At 46.4% G+C, this 19,026-nt stretch overlaps 1 protein-coding gene across 2 annotated transcripts in view; it reads left to right on the plus strand.

Moving 5' to 3' along the window:
- Positions 1-2,261: 2,261 nt before the first annotated feature.
- Sim1 (SIM bHLH transcription factor 1) overlaps positions 2,262-19,026 on the plus strand; it is an 86,878-nt gene continuing 70,113 nt past the window's right edge. Inside the window, exons 1-9 of one of the 2 annotated variants that reach the window (XM_021174968.3) lie at positions 2,262-2,506; positions 2,975-3,575; positions 12,299-12,381; positions 15,418-15,507; positions 15,985-16,093; positions 16,226-16,311; positions 16,888-17,087; positions 17,303-17,409; positions 18,025-18,172. In XM_021174968.3, coding sequence (XP_021030627.1) covers positions 3,401-3,575; positions 12,299-12,381; positions 15,418-15,507; positions 15,985-16,093; positions 16,226-16,311; positions 16,888-17,087; positions 17,303-17,409; positions 18,025-18,172 — 998 coding nt within the window. In that variant the 5' untranslated portion in view covers positions 2,262-2,506; positions 2,975-3,400. Of the gene's footprint in view, positions 2,507-2,974; positions 3,576-12,298; positions 12,382-15,417; positions 15,512-15,984; positions 16,094-16,225; positions 16,312-16,887; positions 17,088-17,302; positions 17,410-18,024; positions 18,173-19,026 lie in introns of those variants that run through there. The other variant, XM_029482923.2, reaches the window with a different exon arrangement.

The raw sequence follows: 19,026 nt of genomic DNA on the forward strand, positions 1-19,026 counted from the left end.
TGTTCCCGGGCTGTCAGGGAGTGCGGGCGTCCGGGCGGACGGGGTTCAGGTGCCTGACAAGGAAGACAAGGAGGCCAATTCCAGCTCCAACCTGAGCGCAAAGATTAGAAAAACAGGTGTTTCATTGCCTGGCTAATTCAGTATTTCAATAAAGAAAGCTCTGCTAGTTATCTGCTGAAGATTTAGCGAGGGGCGGTCACCTCTCGGCCAGGCATTAACTATATTAAAGAAGGTCTCCTGGCTTGGTAAACAGCAGAGCCTCGGGGGAGGGGGGGGGGAGGAACTTGTCGGGATCCTTATACAGATGTTTTGTCCTCAAGACTTCCACCTTCATTTTGTCTGTCTTTGCACTGAGGCAAAATACCCAGTACCTCTTCAAAGGCGTCTGTTGGAAAAGCCTGGCTTGCGCCGCAGACTTCTCCACCAACCCCCACAGAGGGTAGGATCAGGTTTCAGATCCCAGAGAGGCACTTCTACAGCCTGTGCTTCGTTTGAAGTAGAGATGGGGTGTGAAGTAAAGGCAGGCTGCACAAATCCTGTCCAGGGCACAGTCGGAACAGAAAACCACTGCTTAACCTTAAGGTACCTACCACTGTTTAGTTTTGTGGCTGCTCTCATCCTGAGTTCTGTGCAGTTTATTGGAAAAGGGAGTCACGAAAGGTTTTTCATACACCGCTGCTACCGCCGCCGCCGCCACTACCACCATTACCCCAATAAGAAACTTGACGTTATCTGGTCTTTTTGGAATCTTGATGAGAGCCACAGGATACCTCTACCTCCCACTGACAGTGTGTCATTAGATGGACTACGAAAGAGCCCACCCAGAGTTAGGCCTCTAAGTGGCCACAACCGCTGGGGAAACCACTCTTTTCTGGATTATAACCCTGTTAGGTGGTTCCAGTTTTGAAACACCTACACCGTCTTAGTTTAGTTCTTTTCCTTTCCTTTTTCCAGGTGCCGCTCGGATGTGTAATTATTCCCCATACCCCAGAATGTTTCCCATTGTCCTAGGAGCTCCCAGTGTCCTTACTACCATTGGGAGGCGGGGGACAAGGAGGAGACAGATGTCTTATTTTTCAATGAACATTCTTAAAGGTGAGCCATGTATCAGGATGGCACAGGACTCTTCAAAGAATTTATTTTCTCATAGGCAAAAGGAGGAACAGGGCGCATGGTTTCTGGTGCACTGCTGATTTCTAAGGCCCGGTATGAAGTCTGTAAGCTTTCATTGTCTTAAGGGAAACTTAGCCTTTTTTCATCGCGATCTGCTGGCCTCTGATGAGATGCCTGGAAGAGAAGGCGCTTAGAACAGGAGAGTCTCTAAACTAGAGTTTTCCCCAGAAACAGTACTTTGAGAACAGTTCGTCTGAGAACTAACTGTTGGGGAACCTTACAGCTTCACTCAGTTATTGTATCCTCTCTAGAAGGAATATTCGTGCTGGTCTTTTTGTTTCTCGAAATAAAGCCCGCAGAGTTGCCCAACAGTTTAGATAATAACTCTGTAAGACGTCTAATGTGTCAGTTGTTCCAACATTCTGGGCTTCTTCTACCACATCCTTCTTCTGACTGACTACCCACTAGCTGGTTCCCATAAGGAAACTTGCCCAGCAGACCTAGTTATCTTGCATCAGTCACAAACCCGAATCATTTCGAAAACGTTGCCCTTTTTTGGAATAAAGGCAGGCATTTATTTCATCTAGCGATGAATTTTGTCACAGTGGTGTCAGGATAAAAAAATAACTCCAGCGTCGTTCTCCCTCACCCAGTCCTGCAGGCGTGAGGCGCGCAGCCGTGGGGAAATCCTGGCCACTGTCTGGGATGCTATTCGCACGCGTTCCTGGAGCCTCGGCGAGCCAGCCCCCGCAAGGCCTCACGCTGTGCGCAGACACCCGAGTCTAGGGAGCGCGAGTGTCACTCGGCACGCGGAAGACCTCGGGGTTTGGAGCGGCGGCGGCGGCGGGGCAGCGGCGACCCCGCGCCCGGGGCTCATTAGGAGCGGAGCTGCCAGGCTCACTGTAGGACCCGAGCCCAGTCGCGTGGGGGGTGGGGGGGAGGAGGATCAGGGAGCATTCTCGTCACTCACCCCGATTGGCCAATGAGCGCCGCGTCTTGGTTGCCTATGACCAATAGGGAGAGAGAAAATTTGTGAGTGGCATTTGAGAAGGGCGGGAGAAAGGGAACCTGGGAGCGAAGTTGAAGCTAAACCCGGTAAGCTATAAAGAAGTTACAGGGGGGCGCTTTGGGCTCCCAATTAGGAACAGTACCGGCTCCCAACACTACGGAGGACTCGGACTCGGAAAACACCTCTCCCGTCCCCTGCCTGTGTCCTCCTCCCGCTGCTACCTCCCCCTCCCCCATTCGTGCCCATGGGAAGGTGGCCCAGGCACACTCTGCGGGCTGCGGGTGACAGCCGGGAGGCTGCCGATGAGGCTCCGCAAGCGCGCGGTCTTGAAAGCAGTTAGGGGGCGGGAGCCTTAGCAGCCTCCGCGGCTTTTGAGGACGTAAGGTAGGTGAGGAGCCAAGAGCTCCAGGTGATGCCCACGAGGGGCTGTCGCGCGTGCCACCTGTTAACTCTGCGCTGCGGTGCCCTGTGTGCAACTGCGGGAGTCCCTGGGGGTTTGATGCATAAGCAGCACTTCTCCAGGAACCCCTCAGACGTGAACCCCGCGGGGGAGAGGCAGCCGGAGTCGGGGGCAGTGGAGGAATTCTGCACGGCTGGATAGCCTGGCTTGGCGCGCACGGCCGGCCGAGCTCTCCGCAGACGTGCATTTAGCCGTCGGTGCTACGTCCCGGTCCCGGCCGCGGCGAGCGGAAGCCCAGCCTGTCCCGGGACCGACCTGCCCAAGTTTTAAATACCCAGGGCTGCGACGAGCAGAGTATGAGCGCAGAGGCCCTTTGGGGCCCGGTTGGCGGAATTATAGTGGGTTTGAGTTACCCACAGATGTCTTATTCCTTGGTGTTCTTGTCTTCGTAGTGATCTGAAAGAAGTTACCCGCGATTCCTGTTTCCTACAAACCAGCTCAGAACCAGAGGAGTTGGAAAACAAACGTCGGGTATCATTATGTCGATTTCCCAAGGACCCGGGTTCTTACCGCGGATCAGATGAAAAGGTTGGCTCCTTTGGGAGTCCTTCCAGCATTTTATACTTAGAGTCCCAAAGGATTGCCCGGATTTGCCGTGAACCAGCAGCTTTCTTTTATACTTACACCTCACGTTTTCAAGAAAGTATTTTGTTTGCGGCGTTGTCCTGTCCATCATTTGTGTCTTCCCGGAGCAAACTTCAGCCTCCTCGTTTAAAGTTATGTTTTTACCGAGTGTGATCTCTAATTGAAAGTTAACTTTTGGTTTTGGATGAGTCTGTGGAGTTTACGTTGTAAGAAGAAAGGGAGCCCGAGACACGATGAAAGAAAAGTCTAAAAATGCTGCCCGGACGAGGAGGGAGAAAGAAAACAGTGAATTTTATGAACTGGCTAAATTACTGCCTTTACCCTCAGCCATCACCTCCCAACTGGACAAAGCATCCATCATCAGACTCACCACCAGCTATCTCAAAATGAGAGTGGTCTTTCCAGAAGGTAAGCGTCTGTGCCTAGATTGAATTTCGAAGGAGTAAACCTACCCCAGTAGCACAGAAATGTACTTGTGTTTACCGGCGTGGGTTACATTCTCTGAAAAGGGAAATTTAACCAAGCTATTTGATCAGTCAGCGCCAAAGGGCTTTCCCTGCCTTTCTTAGTCTTTCTCTTCTTCCCCGTATTTCTCTCTACAACACATTCGATATATTTGGTTGGGAAATAACCCAATGGTGCTTTTATCAACATTTGGCTCAGTTGAAAGCAGGGCTAATCCAAACATGACTTTCCTTTTTGTTCCTCTGGTCAGACATGTATCCAATAGAAATCAGGAGTACTGCCCAATTACTTATTTTTGCTAGGTATAGATTAGACGTATAAACATAGTGCTAGGTCAGCTAGATAATAATTTATCAAAAGGGCCACAATTCTGCGAGGGCAGGCGTGTGTGTGCGAACAGTATGCCTAGACTCCGCCAGTCTCTTGGCTGTTTATTGATTCTCATTTTTTAAGATGTCCAGAGATTCCTAAATTGGAGCTTTGTGAGTTGCATTTCTGGCTTTGGCGTTATCTGTAAAATCATAAATTTGTCTCAAAATAGTCAAGATTTGAGGAAAGTAGAGCAGACAGAAATGTATCCTAGGTGGTGGCTGACAAATCGAGGCAAACTCTCATAGGGCCTAGAAGTTAGAATACCAGGAGCAGATAGGATTTTAAGTTGGAATTTCAGTTACTAATACTCATTGTGAGAGGAAGAGCGGACTTCCCAGAGCATAGTTTTGTGTGAACTCATTTCTACTTAGTAGGAAACGTGAATACTCTCCAGGGAAGGAGCGCTTTGATCTCCCATTTGCTCACCCTTCTTCAACCAAATAACAAACAGAATAGAAAAATATTTTGTTAGGGGAGGAAGTTTTAAGAATGTAAAAGAATGATTACTAGACAAACAAAACTTCTAGAGAAAGAAGTTTGTTTATTTACAAATGAGACAAATGAGAACTTCTTTTTGACCTGTTGTTGGTTTTGGGTGTTTGAGGGGTGTTATTTTTGATGAGGGGGGCTAGTTTTTGCTGGGAATGAAGTTTTCCTTCACTTGGTGTTTGTTCAAAACTTGCGAAAGGGCTGCAAACTAGCCAGGGCCACCACACAAACCTTCTAAATAGTTTATTTCTATCATCAAACCCATCAATAGTATTATATAGTTAGTTCCTTGAACATCTCTTTTCACTCTGAAATCCAGGGAGAAGAGAAATTACAGCTTAGAATAGAGAAAAAAATTATTTTCTTTTGTCTTGGTTTTTTTTAAGGAGAAAGGAGAAAGGCTGTAAAAACTAAAAATCACACTTCTGACCCAAACTGTACTGAGAATTGCTGATAGGAGAATCACCATTATACCACACTGCCTTCTGCTTAAAAAAGAGATCTCTCTGTCTTTTATACTGTCAGCACCTACTTTATAAAAATAAAGCTATTTCGAACTCCGCTGTTGCGCTGTTCCTAACAGGATTATTAGCAGTGATTTGTCAGCTACTGCGGTCTCAGTGGGCTCCCTTTCTGCGTGATTTCTAGTGGGTCTCGTCAATTATTGGTGCCGATGTCGCTTGCTGTTTGATCAGAAGCAGCATATGGTGCTGCTAGTGGGGCAGCGAATAACCGTAGGAGAAGAATAGAGGGCTGGTTTCCCCAGCAGTCACAAACAGAGCCCGGGAACCCACAAGGCCAGAGGCCCTAGTCTGCTCAGTGCAGATTCGGGGTGGGCTCTGAGAGGATCCGGCTGGATATTTTTGTTTGTTTTAGTTTTGTATTTTAAGAGAAGAAGCTTTCCTCTGAAGGCGCTAATTCTTAAAAATTAAAAATCGCGTTATAAAGAAATAGAAGGACTCAAATATATTCTCGTTATGAGGTCCTCTGGACAGCTAGCTAGGCCATCCCTTTTGGCTACTTTAACAGCGCTTTCTACAGTCCTCTCTCACCGAACTCTGGCCCCTCCCACCTCTCCTCTCTACCCTCTTCTGAGTGTGAGTTTATGAGGGGCGGGGATGGACCATGTGTGAACTCTGGGCACATCATTTATTTCGCTAGCTTCTGTGGAGTTCATAACTCACGCGCAGCCTCCACTCGATGAGTTAGACAGGATCGTCAGAACAGCTGGCACCTGGAGATGAGGTTTTAATTTCGAGATTGTTTGAGCTTCAAAAACACTAAATCGAAAGTACTAAAGTACAGCCCTTTACTGTATTAACGAAAACAACAACGGCAAACAATTACAAAACTCAGCTGTTTTCAAAGGAGCAAAAGAGTGACAGGCCGCAAAACCAGGCACTACCTGTAGGTGGTGCCAAATTTGGGTTTAGCCTTTACTTAGGGTTCAACCTAAGCATGGGGGTGAACTGAACACTTTACATCTCTGTAATTTTTTGGTGATGCTAAATAGAATTTGAAGTTACTTTACATGTCTTAAAGCTTTCCCACCACATAACATCAATAAAGTTTTGTTTTAAGAATAAGCATCGCTGTTTAATTACGGTAAATATCCTATCACATTTGACATGGATTTTACAAACTGTCTAATTTCAAATGATTACAGATTTGATGGCATGACTATAGGCATAACAATGTAGTAAAACTTGTTTTTTTACATATCACACACTTTATTTATACTACTGTGTAATGCCCAATGGCTATATGGTAAGTGAACAAAAAATTCTTCCACACTTATCTGAGAGGGTGTAGGACGGGTGAGTATTCCTTGTATGGTCATTCCCTGTACATTTCCGCCCCTTATCATTGTAGTAGCTGTTGTCTGGGTCCATGTTTTGACATTAATGTGTTTATTCAGAATAGGTAATCCTGAACAGTTGAGTGAGAAATGAGGAAGAGAGGAAGAAAGAAAGGGATGTGGAGATAATGATACAGGTATTTGGAATAACTAAGAATTCAGTATAAAACTGGGTGTGGTGGTACACACCTGTAATCCTTGCTCTTAAAGGTGGAGGCTCCAAGCAGGAGCAATTGAGGAGATGCAGGTGGAGGAAGATGAGGAAGGAGAAGGAACAAGCCTTGGATCAGCATTAGAGATTAAATTTTATAAAAAGGAAAATCCAGGAAGACCACTGTGAGGTCATTAAAAATGCTTATCTTCTGTTTAATCACATTTGCTCTAAATATTGTCTTGAAACAGAAAAAAAAAAAACGAAGAATGTAAAAAATGTACAAATCTTTGTTGTTATCAAAGCCAGGAAGATGTATTAAGATATCAAAAAACAACAATGGCATAACTTTATTTATATGCAAAAGAAGACAAATTCAACTTTCAAAGACATACATATTTTTATCCACTTTTACTGTAGATTTGGCCAGGGGCATTTTGTCATGCAGAATAAGCTGTAAGATCAGATATGGCTCCAAATCTTTAACTGTTTTTAATCTTGGTAGTATCACTATGCATAGTCGCCACTATATCTATGAAAAATAAAAATAATCACAAGGGTTGAAATTAGTATTTTCCCAAGTCCTACAACATTCATCTAAAACCTGAAATTCTTAATCATTTTTTGAATTAACTAAAAAACAAACAAACAGAAAACACTTAATTTTTTTTTTAAAAAAAGCTTGGTTTCCCACGTGGATATGTGATTTAAGGCTGTTTTTCTTGCTGCTCAGGGAAATGATTGAGCATTGGGTTTCAATGTTTATTTTCTAACACAAGTTTTTCTCATTTAAAGCCTCCTTTAAACACATTTTATGCTCAAGTCTGGTTTTCTCTGCTTAATTCCAGTTTTGATGTTCGTTTTAAGTGGGTGCAGAATTAAACTGTGTGCAAGACAGATTTATGACGAGAATGTGTAGATTCCGATCAATGATTTTTTAAAAAGAAGATGGGTATATCACAAATTAAAAATAAACAACAAACGGAACATCATAAGCTATGGTGGGATGCTTTCAAACGCAGCACAATTATCCATCTAAGACTAAAACTTATTAAACATATAAGGGTAGATTTTTTTTAGGGGAGTTGTTTTTACATTTCAGAGGAATCTTGATATCTTTGAAATTTTTTTTGCAGTCAGATGCAAGTTTCGAACGCAAACTCCTGGATTCTTGCGGTATTCCCTTATGGGCCCCGGTATTTCTCAAGAGAAGGAGACAGACAGTAACAATACCTATTATTTAGGTGGGTCACTTTGCCAGTATCTTGGACTGCCAGTTGTTCAGTCCGGTTACTCCGAAGTTGCTAACGGAATGGGTAGAATGGGGTAAACTTTTTTCACAAGTTTGACATGCTGGCGGGTTTGACACCCTGGTGGTTCTGTTCAGACCCCGGGTGGCTTTTTATCTCCGACCTTACCACACTTTTTTTTTTTTTTTCCCACCGCGGAAAGCTCTCAGCCCAATAGGTACAAGTGATATGTCGGATCTTCTTTTTGAATCATGTCTTCTTGAAGTCTGGGCATGATTTCCAAACCGTCCTGGTCTTAAGTTCTCAGAGAATTGGAGGTGTCACAAGCCCTATCTAAAGGTCAGACCTTGCTACATACCAGAGTGTGACACATCCTTTGTGCTGCAGAAAGCACTACCATCCTTCAGGGTAGTTTTTCCGCTCAAAGGAGATCAGGTCCTTCCCTCATTCCCCGCAGGACGGAATTCGGAATTCGTAGGTCGCCAGGTGAGGGGCTGCCTTGATTGGAGGCGAGGGTCTTCTATCGAGGGGGCATTATCCAGCCCGCGCATTTCCGAACACTAAACTCCTTTACGACGGCACCCTCAGCCTCCATGCAGGACACTTGTTCCCAGTTTTAAGCTAAATCCGAAGAAACCCCAATTTCTTGGTGTGTTGGGTAACGCGCAGCGGGTGCAGCGGGCTGGGTTACAAAGCCTGGTTGGCAGCTACTGGTCCCCAACCGGAAGCGCAAACACTGGGTTGGGGAAAAAGCCGGAGAAACTAGTGACCCGCGGCTTTCAGCTTTGAACAACACAAACACTAGAAGATTCCTGACACAGTTGTCGCTGCTCTGGCCGGGGAGAGGCGGGCAGGCAAGAGTAGGACACGCACCGGTACCGCGCAGGCCTTGCGGAGGTAGATCACAGGAGCCTTTGCGAGCTCCGTCTCAAGCAGTGACCTGGGACAGTTCCTAGGACAATGTTCTAGTGACCTAGGACAGGTTCGGAGACCCTGATGCGCCTTGTTGATGAACAAAGTGCTCTGCCCTGGAACTGCACCAGGAGTTGGTGCGACGCAGGGCACCCATTCCCTGCCCTTCTCTCCCCCAGAGAGCTCTGTTGTTTAGCCACTTCAAACGAGAACCCAGAGGCTGTTTGATGCCACAGCCCCAGGAATGCCAGCGCAGGACTTTCAGCCCTGGCGCACACACGTGGTATTTGGGGTTTCAGGTTTTCTTTTTCACGCACTCCGCCTAAGTAGCAACCACTAGCCTCTGGGGACCTTAAATTAGAAGGAGGGCTTGGAAGGGCTTGTATCACCCTTGTCCTCGGTTGTAGACGGGTCACAGGAAACCTCCCTATTGCCTCCGAGACACACTAGGCATTGTGGAGAGGACACATTTTTATGGAGACGCTGTGCTAATAAGGGAGGAAAGAAAGAAGGGGCCACTACAACAAGCTCTTCTCTTTGTAGCCAGCAAAGGAGGCGGTGATGCCTGGCCTGTAATCAGTATTTTGTCAAGGGCATGAAATTCATTCGAAGAAAAAGCCCGATCAATTTATTTTTGCTGCCTGCAATAACACAGCTGGATGATGCTTTGAGCGCGCGCTAGACTGGGGCTCATCATTCATTCACCAAGAACGGGCCTAAATGGTGCCTGTGGGATTAGGTCAATTTTAGTGGATCTACTTCGCCTCATTTGGTTACTAATTGGTTTCTTGTTTTATAAATCGAAATCTCATTTTCAGGAAATTACAAAACCCGCGCAGTCAGTCCATTGAGGTAATCCTTGGGTCAGGGGGTATTTAAATGGAAATGGCTCAACCGTGCACCAAGCGTAAAGCAACAGTGAAAGTTGCTTGGGTATTCACAGGAAATGTGAGCTAGCCCTTTAGATTCATAATAGATACACCCCTTCTAATACTACTTATGTAAATATGATAAACCAGATTTTAAGGAAAGTGAGGGGCCTGAGAGAAGTAAAATTTATCTGCTGAGGTTAATGTGGCATATCTTGGAAATCTTCCAAAATAGATTATGTTTTCCTTTGTCTTCAGCCACTTTAGCTGGGGAAAATCCTTTTGTCTGAAACCTGATTTAGTTATCGCCTCCCTCACAGAGAGCCTTTTCTCCTTTGCAAAACCCTGCTCCCTCTGCCTCACCGAGTTACAAGGGAATCTTTAGATCGTGTTCTCACTGTAATCCCGCCGCAAAAGGAGCTGGTTCCTCCTCATTTTAAACAGACAATCAAAGGATTTGCGAATTTTCTGCGGTAGGTCAAGTGCAGAAACGAAATCTCAGCTCCCCCACCCCCCCACCCCTTGCCCACTGAAACTGGGTGCTGGGGCGCTTCATCGAAGCAAAGAGGTGAGAGGATCCTTGGCAGCACTTTAAGACTTTGGGAAATGAGAACCTTAATCTGTTTTTTTTTTTGGGGGGGGTGTCCTCCACATTTTGGAGGGTGAGCTCCTCCCTTGGTGAGATCCACCGGTAGAGCCGGGCAGTCAGTTCCTCATAAAACATTAACCCAGACTCAACCGTGTGACAAGTTTCCTCTGCCTACAAAAGGGAACGCAGCCTCTGTGAAAACAAGTTTCCTCCCAGGTGTGAGGGGGGGGGGCGCAGAGTAGAGAGAGGAACTCCCCTGTTAGCTCGCACCCGCTCAGGCTGCTTATTAACCTGTGGGCAAGTCTTGTTTTCCCTCATAGGCGCATGCTAATGAGGGCGCAACCCGGCAGAGCAAAGCAGGCATCTAGAGTTCTTAGGCAGGGTCTTTTTACACGCCCCCGCCAACTTCTAACCCTGCGACCCCACTCGGTGATTTGCAGGCGGCTTCAGGCGACCCTCAAATTTTTCTATTAAAGACGTTTGTTTGCCTAAAACACAGGTTTCGCTAGCTTGAGGGGCGACTAGGACTAGTCCCAGACAACCGCAGCCCTTGGATCTCTAGAGGACCAGCGGGAATGTCCTGCCCTCTGATCCCAAGAAGCTTCTGGTTTTCTGGGCTCTGCGGGGCCCCAAGGTCGACGCCAACCAAGTCCTCGGCGGTCTCAGCAAGGTCTTTTCTCTTTTCTTTAGGGTGGCCAACTCCAGCTACTTCTTCTAGATAGGAGACGGAATTCAGGAGGATGAGTTGGGAGGGGAGGAAGGGAGGCGGCAACACGAAGGGGTGTGTATTGGTGGCTGAGACCCGACCCTTCAGTACTTACTGGCTCACCCTGATAACTGGGGCCAAAATCACAGTGTCACTCGGGGAGGGGAGCTGGGCGAGCTGGGGCGTCAGGAAGGATCACGCGGCGCGATGGAGGGAGGGGCAGTCGCAGGAGCCGATCCGCAGTATTTGCAGAGCATTGCGGAAATCGTTAGATTTATTTAGGTGTGCAAACACCCAGAAAGACCCCATTTGAGCCTAAGGGGCGCTAACTGTTACTCGTTGTCAGGGTTTTTAATCACTTGCTTAGGAAACAGGTCCTAGTTAAACATCTTCAAAAAACTAACCGAATGCTTTATTGTGAAAAACTATTTTCTTTTTCCATATTACAAATCCAGCGTATATGTTTCAGAGTATTTGCTCCTAACGAAATAGATCACCATTAAAAACAACTACGTCTTGTTTGTGATGTAAAAAACGAAAGATTTAACTAGTGAAGTACTTTTATCAGTAACAGTTAAAAGATGGCCATAAATAGTTTAACATGCTTTTGCACTTTTTTTTTTTTGGTCTTGCTACGGGTAGTAGACCATATTACATATGATTATATAAGGAATCTTACATAAATATTTCTTAAGGCATATTTAGGAAAAGATTGTGCCAAAGGCTTGAAAGGTTGGCGTGCTAAGACAAAGGGAAAGAATGGCCTGGCTTTGTTGATAGATGGTACTAGAGTAGTAGAAAAACCAACTCTCTAGGTTCAGAATAGAGAGAAAATAGCCAGAAAAGTTCTTGTTCTTTGGTGAGGGAAATAAGGATATGGGATAAGGCCTGGGCTCCCAGGGAAAAGAAAAAGAGAGGATTGCCTAGAGATTCTGTTGAAAGAGAAGCAGGAAATTATCCACAAACAGGTTTCTCCAAGAATATTCAGGTCAGACTAGGGGGAACCTACGTCTAGAAAGCCCCGCAGCCAATCAGAAAGGTTGCCAGGACTGAACCCGTGCGGCTGGTGGCCTCTGTTTTTTGTTTGTTTGTTTGTTCGCGCGCGAGTGTGTGTGTGTGTGTGTCTGAATGTGTGTGACATTTGCATTGACAAAGTGGGAGGAATCTCTCGGGCTGCTTAAAAGGACAAGGATGAAAACTGAAAACTTGGGACGAGAAATAACCCCTTCCTGAGCTAAACAGAACAGGAACCCGCTCAAAGATCGAGCTGGGATTGTCCAGGACTGGAGCCACTAGAACTTATGGGCAAGAATTGCCAGCTGACCCAGTTCCCTATCCCCTCAGATCGGATCCATAAAGGGAAGGTGGTAACCCACGCTGCTCCGCTCCCACTGCGAGACAAACCTCTCTCCAGCCCCCGACTGCCTACAGGGTCTGGGTTCTCTCGCTAATGTTTGCGTGTCTCCACAGGGCTTGGCGAGGCGTGGGGCCACACCAGTCGAACCAGCCCCTTGGACAACGTTGGTCGCGAACTGGGCTCTCATCTACTCCAGGTACAGATGCAAGACTTCTGGTCGCCCAGGCACTATCCGAGTCTTTGTTTTCTGGTGGGAGGGAAGAAAAAACAGAGGAGGGGGCATCCCAATAGCTCTCCTTACGTCTGAGCTCTTAATCTAGCTAGATGAGCCAGTGGTGCCTGCTTGTGGAGGCTGAAAGCATGGCAAAGTGACAACCAAGACTTTGGGTTTGAAAATCAGCCTGGTAAGGCCCCAGCGGGGCTCTGTCCAGAAGAGGGGGTTCTGTTTGTCCCTTTTCGGCTAAGAAACCTGAAATGCTCTGCGTCAGGCCTGGGAGGCAGTGCTCGGCAAGGATCTGAAATGAAGAATTTGCAAAGGAAATAACCAGAATCTGCAATAAATGCCCTCATTGCTTTAAGCCGGTGCATTCCAGATCCAGCTGCGTCTGCAACTCATTTCGTCTCTTCCCAGTAGTTCCCAGGCGTCCTCCCTTTGCCAGCGCTCCCCACTTTAGGCTGGTCCAAGCTCTTTGCAAATCATACACACACACACACACACACACACACACACACACACACACACACACACACACACACGAGCGCAATGAGTTTAAACAATATGAGGTGACCATTACTTTGTTATTTGTAGTACACAGGGGTTTTAACTGTCCATTGGCCGCTTAAGTCCGAGAACAAATATTTTAAATAATAACTCCCAGTGGCAGTTTTAGGTGTGACACTTGTTTTCCACCCTACATCCTCTATTATTATCAAGTCCACTGGGGTCCTCTAGAGTGGTAGTCTGAAACTATGAAGCCTAGGGGAACCAGGCAGCGGGAAAGCTTCCAATTGCTCCTTTTCCCTTCTCTCTCCTAGACACCAAATAGATTTTAGTTTCACTGAACAAAGAGAGCTTGGGTGAATGTTTCCCATGTACGGCCTCCATTTTGAATGTATCTAGAAAAGCCCTTGGCTCTCTTCACTGAAACATCTTACCTCAGAATAGGTACCTGGGTCTCCCAAGCCATCTCTCCTTGTTCCTGCATATTTTTTTTCCCTAGGAGTTTGAACAGGGAAGTAGCTTTTGACCTTTGTGCCTGTCTTGCTTTCTTTGCTCCCTTCACTAAGCAGTTCTTCCTTAAAGCTCTGAAGTTCTTCCCTCCCCTCTCCATTGGCAACACTTCCCTACAGTCTGATTTTCCCTCATTGGGCTCCACACAGGCTCCACATATCAAGGTTTTACCTGAATTTGTTCAACCAACAGACACTGGAAGATCAATTGTGTGCCACACAAAAAATCCCTGCCCTCTTGGTATTTCCTTTCTTATATGTGTCCATTTTTAGTGGTTCTGTGGAGTTTCTGGTGGTGTAGACATTACAGAGAAAAAACAAGATAGGGAAAGAGGAGACCTCCTTTCAGTTAGGGAATGCTCTGCATTGGAGCAAAGACCAGAAAGACACTAAGGTCAACTCTCTAGTTGCTCCTATGTTTCTACAATAGCATAATTCCCTCAATTTATCTTTTCTTCTTCCTTGTCTCTTTTTAAAAACTTTACACTATTGGCTGTGATGTGATTTTAATAAACTCCTAACGCTGTTTCTTCTCTCAGAACTCCAAAGCCTCTGGAAGATCTATACTAGCACTTGTCACCTGTACTGTTTAGCCCCTATGATCCCAGCTGGTCTCTAGTGTAGACTACCTCCCAGGCTCCCAACTTTTGTTTTCCACTGCCAACTAGACATATTTAAGACAAGAATGTATTATCTCCCTTTCCTGATTTCTATTTACACAACATCTGGGTTTTCAATCGGAGAGATGACAGGGACTCACAACAAAATCCCAATTTCTCAAAGTTTTCAGTCTTGGTTAATGTTACTGTCGTCTGCTTACTAACTTTACTGAAACCAGGAAATCAACCTTACTTTCTGTGTCTGCCACCCAATTAGCATAACATTTGCTTTCAGTATCATCATTAAATTAGACTCCCCCCTTTCTTAGACCCTATTTTAGTGTGCACTACATGGGCTCCTCGTCCTGACTCCTGTAGGTCATTCTTCTAGGAAAAGGGGACATGAAAGCATATTATTCTCTTGGTTAGAATGTCTGTTGGAATCACAATGTCTGCAGGAACAATTGCAGGGTCTCATTGACATTCCAAACTCTAAAACTCCACTGAGTATGTACCAATGTAGCCCTACCAAAGACCAGTTCTTGACATAACAAGTCAACCCACCCCTCAGTCCTTGACTTCATTACATCATTTCTTCTGCTTAAGGTGCCTTCTCTTTAGACCCTCTTCAAGGGTCTGCTGAAACTCCAAAGTGAGGCCTCTGTAATGCTTAGATTCTGTCTCTCTTGCCTGTGTATCACTATCTACTTAATTGTGTGGTCAATGCATTCATTTATGTTCCCTGAGAGCAGTCTGAGTTACGCTAGATCTCCATTGCCTTATTCACAGAGATGAAGGGGCAGGGGCAGTCTAAGAAGTTTCTTTATAAAGAGCCTGCCAGCTTGATGCATCTGTGTAAACATATACAAACACACACACTGTAACACTACTTTACAGACTGGCTGCTCAGAAAAGCCTCTCATCTCCTAAATCCCCCCTCTTCTGACTTTTTCCAGAGTCTTCACCAGCTTGCTTCTGTCTATAGCATCAAATTGCCAGTGCTCCCCATGTCAACCAGTGCCATTGCTCTGGATCTCTTCAGTGCTGATCACTGCCACTATGGACCCTTCAGTACTGACACAGGTTCTTTACAGGAACCACTGTCCTCAGGGCTGGACCTATTTCCTGTTGAAGGCTGAGATTCAGCTCCCATACCCAGTGCTTTTGTGTGCATCTGCCACAGATTTCTTTTTCCATCTCAGGGCATCAGCCTGGTCTGTAGCCTCACTCTGAATTGTCCGCGTGCTGAATACTTTACAGACCTGGGAGGTTCAAAAGAGGAGAATGCTTCTGGTTGTTCTCTGCCCTGCTTCTGGATAGTCTGTCACAGTCTCACCTTTCTGAACTGACTGTTTCCCTCCCTTCATTTCTTCAGATCTCTCACTCTATTTCTGCCTCCCCAGACTCTGGATGGCTTCATCTTCGTGGTAGCCCCAGATGGGAAGATCATGTACATTTCAGAGACAGCTTCAGTTCACCTGGGCCTTTCTCAGGTAGGTGAGTGGTTCACCAGTCCAGTCTGCAGTGTTCACAGTTGGAATTGTGCGGGAGGGCTTCCCCAGTCATTTTATATCTGCATTTGGGCACCGAAAACATCTTAGGTGACAGACAGGATGACCCAATAGCTCCGCTCCTGGACTGCCCTCATCCTTTAGCATCTATTGCAGACTCAAACAAACACAACTTTTTGGAGTTCTTACCATAAGTCAGACATGGTGGGAGGAGTTTACATACTTATGCTGTTTTACCAGACCTTACAAGGGATGTAACTGTAATGATCATTGTTCTCATCGCTACTGATATTTATGATTATTTTTCAGGTAAGGAAGCTGAGAGACAGATAAGATCCAGGTAGCAAGTAACAAAGACTATTCCTTCTTTATGGCCCCATTGACCCCTTGATCCAAGTTTTCAGCTTCTTTCAGGGGCATTGCACCACTACAGAGATAGTGACACTCTCCTCTTTACAGGTAGAGCTGACTGGGAACAGCATCTATGAATATATCCACCCGGCTGACCACGATGAGATGACAGCAGTGCTCACAGCCCATCAACCCTATCATTCTCACTTTGTACAGGGTAAGGCAGACAGGCCTTAAGCTTCTGCTCCTGTCAGTCAGCTTGGGGCTATTCCCTGATTTAGCTTTCGCTGGGACTGTTGCTTGGGGGCTGTCCCTCTCTCCTCCTGAGCCTTCCTCTTCTTTCTCACAGAGTACGAGATCGAACGCTCCTTCTTTCTAAGGATGAAGTGTGTTTTGGCCAAGCGGAATGCTGGCCTCACCTGCGGTGGCTACAAGGTGTGTGGTACAGATTGAAGGTGCACTCTGAGGGTGGCCAGGCAAGGACTAGGCTTCTGGGGCAGGAAAGGTTGGTTCCTGGCCCAGGGACGACACTTGTGTGTCCAGAACTTTGTAGTGAGCCCCTCAAAGCGTCACTATGGTCTTTAAGCTTTGTGGGAACCCGGGGAACACTTAAAAGACTGCCTCTGCAGGGTCTGCAAACCAGGCTGCTTTTAGAGAGGAGCTTTACAGTTCAAACACTGTCAAGTTTTTGGCCCCTCAGTCATTTGTGTCCCGTGGAAGTTAAGAACCAAAGCCTTAGCTGTAAGCTGGGATTCTCTAGTTGAAAAGCCAGCATCTTTGGAGAGCAGGAACCTTACCCTGACTTACCTGTGGTAGTTTGGTGGGAACCACCCATTTGCCTCTCTGTCTTTATTTTCTTTCTTTACATGACTTCCCCATGGCTGTGCAGTCACTTTTGGGAGGAGGGAGCACCAAAGCTTTTGTGGCCAAGTGGAATCTTACTGTGTTTCAACTCCTCCCCTTCAGTTAGGGATCTCTTCCCGATCTCTTGCCCCTCCCCCTCCAACACAGGTCATTCACTGTAGCGGCTACCTGAAGATCCGCCAGTACAGCCTGGATATGTCTCCCTTTGATGGATGCTACCAAAATGTGGGCTTGGTGGCTGTGGGTCACTCCCTGCCTCCGAGCGCTGTGACAGAGATCAAACTACACAGCAACATGTTCATGTTCCGAGCCAGTCTGGATATGAAGCTTATTTTCCTGGACTCCAGGTGAGCAGGCAGTCAAGAGAGACGGACGGAGACTCTGAACAATTGCAGCACTAAACAATCACAGCATTTGGCGAGGGGGAGCTGTCCCTTGATCTTACTAGCCCATTTTGCGGGTGGGACATCTAACCAGGTTTGGAGAAACGGAGGCAGGAACCCAGGTAAAGCGAGATGGAAAGTCCTCCATTCATCTGAAGGGTGTTTTTTCCCTCCTCCAGGGTGGCAGAGCTGACTGGATATGAACCTCAGGACTTGATTGAGAAGACCCTGTACCATCACGTGCATGGCTGTGACACCTTCCACCTGCGCTGTGCACACCACTTATGTAAGGCCCCACACTGCTCTCAATAGAACCGCGTGGGCTGAAGTCCATCAGATTGCTGATAGTTCTTCCTAGGGGGGTAGAGGTGGTAGCAGTACAGAGACTCCGAAAAGGACTGCTATGTCCCTGTCTGGTATTTCTGACTTAATGGAACTGCTAATACTAATGGAGACAGGGGCAAGGAGGGTGTTCCCTTAGTGGGGTTTTATTCTTCACCTGCAAACATCACTAAAGATGTGAACTGTTTAAACAACCTAGGCTAAGTTTCTCATGCGCATTAACTCACCTGGCTTTTATCTCCCAGGACTGAGGATTTAGGGGTAGATTTCTGCAGTAGGAAAAGCCAGTCTGGGAAAACCCTTAACTTTCAATGTTTTCCTCCTTGCTGGTGTGGAAGACAGGGGCACCAGGGAGGGGTCATGCCAACAATTAGCATATAATGGGTATTAGTTTGTGGGACTCCAGACTCAATGCCATTTAACCGGTCAATCAACTGATTGGGAATTTGCTTGTAATCTCTCCCACATGCACAGTTATCAAAGCACAGAATGGGTTTGCACTCAAACCACCCAGCACTTGGGACCTGTCGGGACATCATCATCTGCTTCTGTCTTCCAGTGTTGGTGAAGGGACAAGTGACCACCAAGTACTACAGGTTCTTGGCGAAGCAGGGCGGCTGGGTCTGGGTGCAGAGTTACGCTACCATCGTACACAACAGCCGCTCCTCCAGGCCACACTGCATCGTCAGCGTCAACTATGTCCTCACGTGAGTGTCCTAAGTGCCGGTCTGGGACTACCTTCTCTGACAGAGCGTGTGTTTTTGTGTGCATGCCCAGGCTCCGGTTTGGTCCTGGTTGTTCTGCACAGCCGCAGGTCAAAGGCTTTGAAGTTCCCCTTCGTTGTTTTCTAGGAAAAGATTTAGGAGCCCCCCCTCCCATACTGTCCATATTTGCTTTCTTTTTTCTCTTAACCTTTTCATGCGAACCCTGTATTAAACAAAATTTAATGCGACAGAAAGAAAAGAGAGGGAGAGAGGGTAGGATCCGCCGTACGGAGCCATTTACTGGTAACAAACTGGACATCTGTTTCACTTTTTCAGATCTGGGGTTTGAAGTTCTTAATTTTAAACAGAGTCTCCAATCAAAGTTAGAATTCTGAAAAAGTATTCCCCCACTCCCCTTGAGCCACAAAGGGGGCCTGAGTGACCAAGAGAGTCTAACTTTAACTCCTAGAAAGTAAAGGCTACGGGTTAAGCTACAAGAATTTGTGAGTGCATCTTTACTGGATCTGCGGGGTGTGATAGACAGGGCAGCTGCTGCAGCTGCACTGGATTCTTGCTCTTTCCAGAACTGTGCCTTACAGCTGATCACGTGGTCTAGCATGTGCCTGCTGAAGAAAGCATATTCTGTGCAGCATGAAAGTAAAGTTGCATAGGGCTGAAATCTATATAAAGAAATCTTTTGTGTGTACAGTTTATATTTATTTTTTAAGACATTGAAAACTTGTGATTTTATGGGATCTTCGAAATTCTTTGCTTTGGAAACAGGGACACACCAGACACTTAGCAGAAATGCTATCTTGACATTAGGAAGTTGGCTAAAGGATGCTCTTTGGAATAGA

Source organism: Mus caroli, unplaced genomic scaffold (genome assembly GCF_978045245.1).
Source record: "Mus caroli unplaced genomic scaffold, Mus_caroli_1 scaffold_9, whole genome shotgun sequence".
Taxonomy (NCBI): domain Eukaryota; kingdom Metazoa; phylum Chordata; class Mammalia; order Rodentia; family Muridae; genus Mus; species Mus caroli.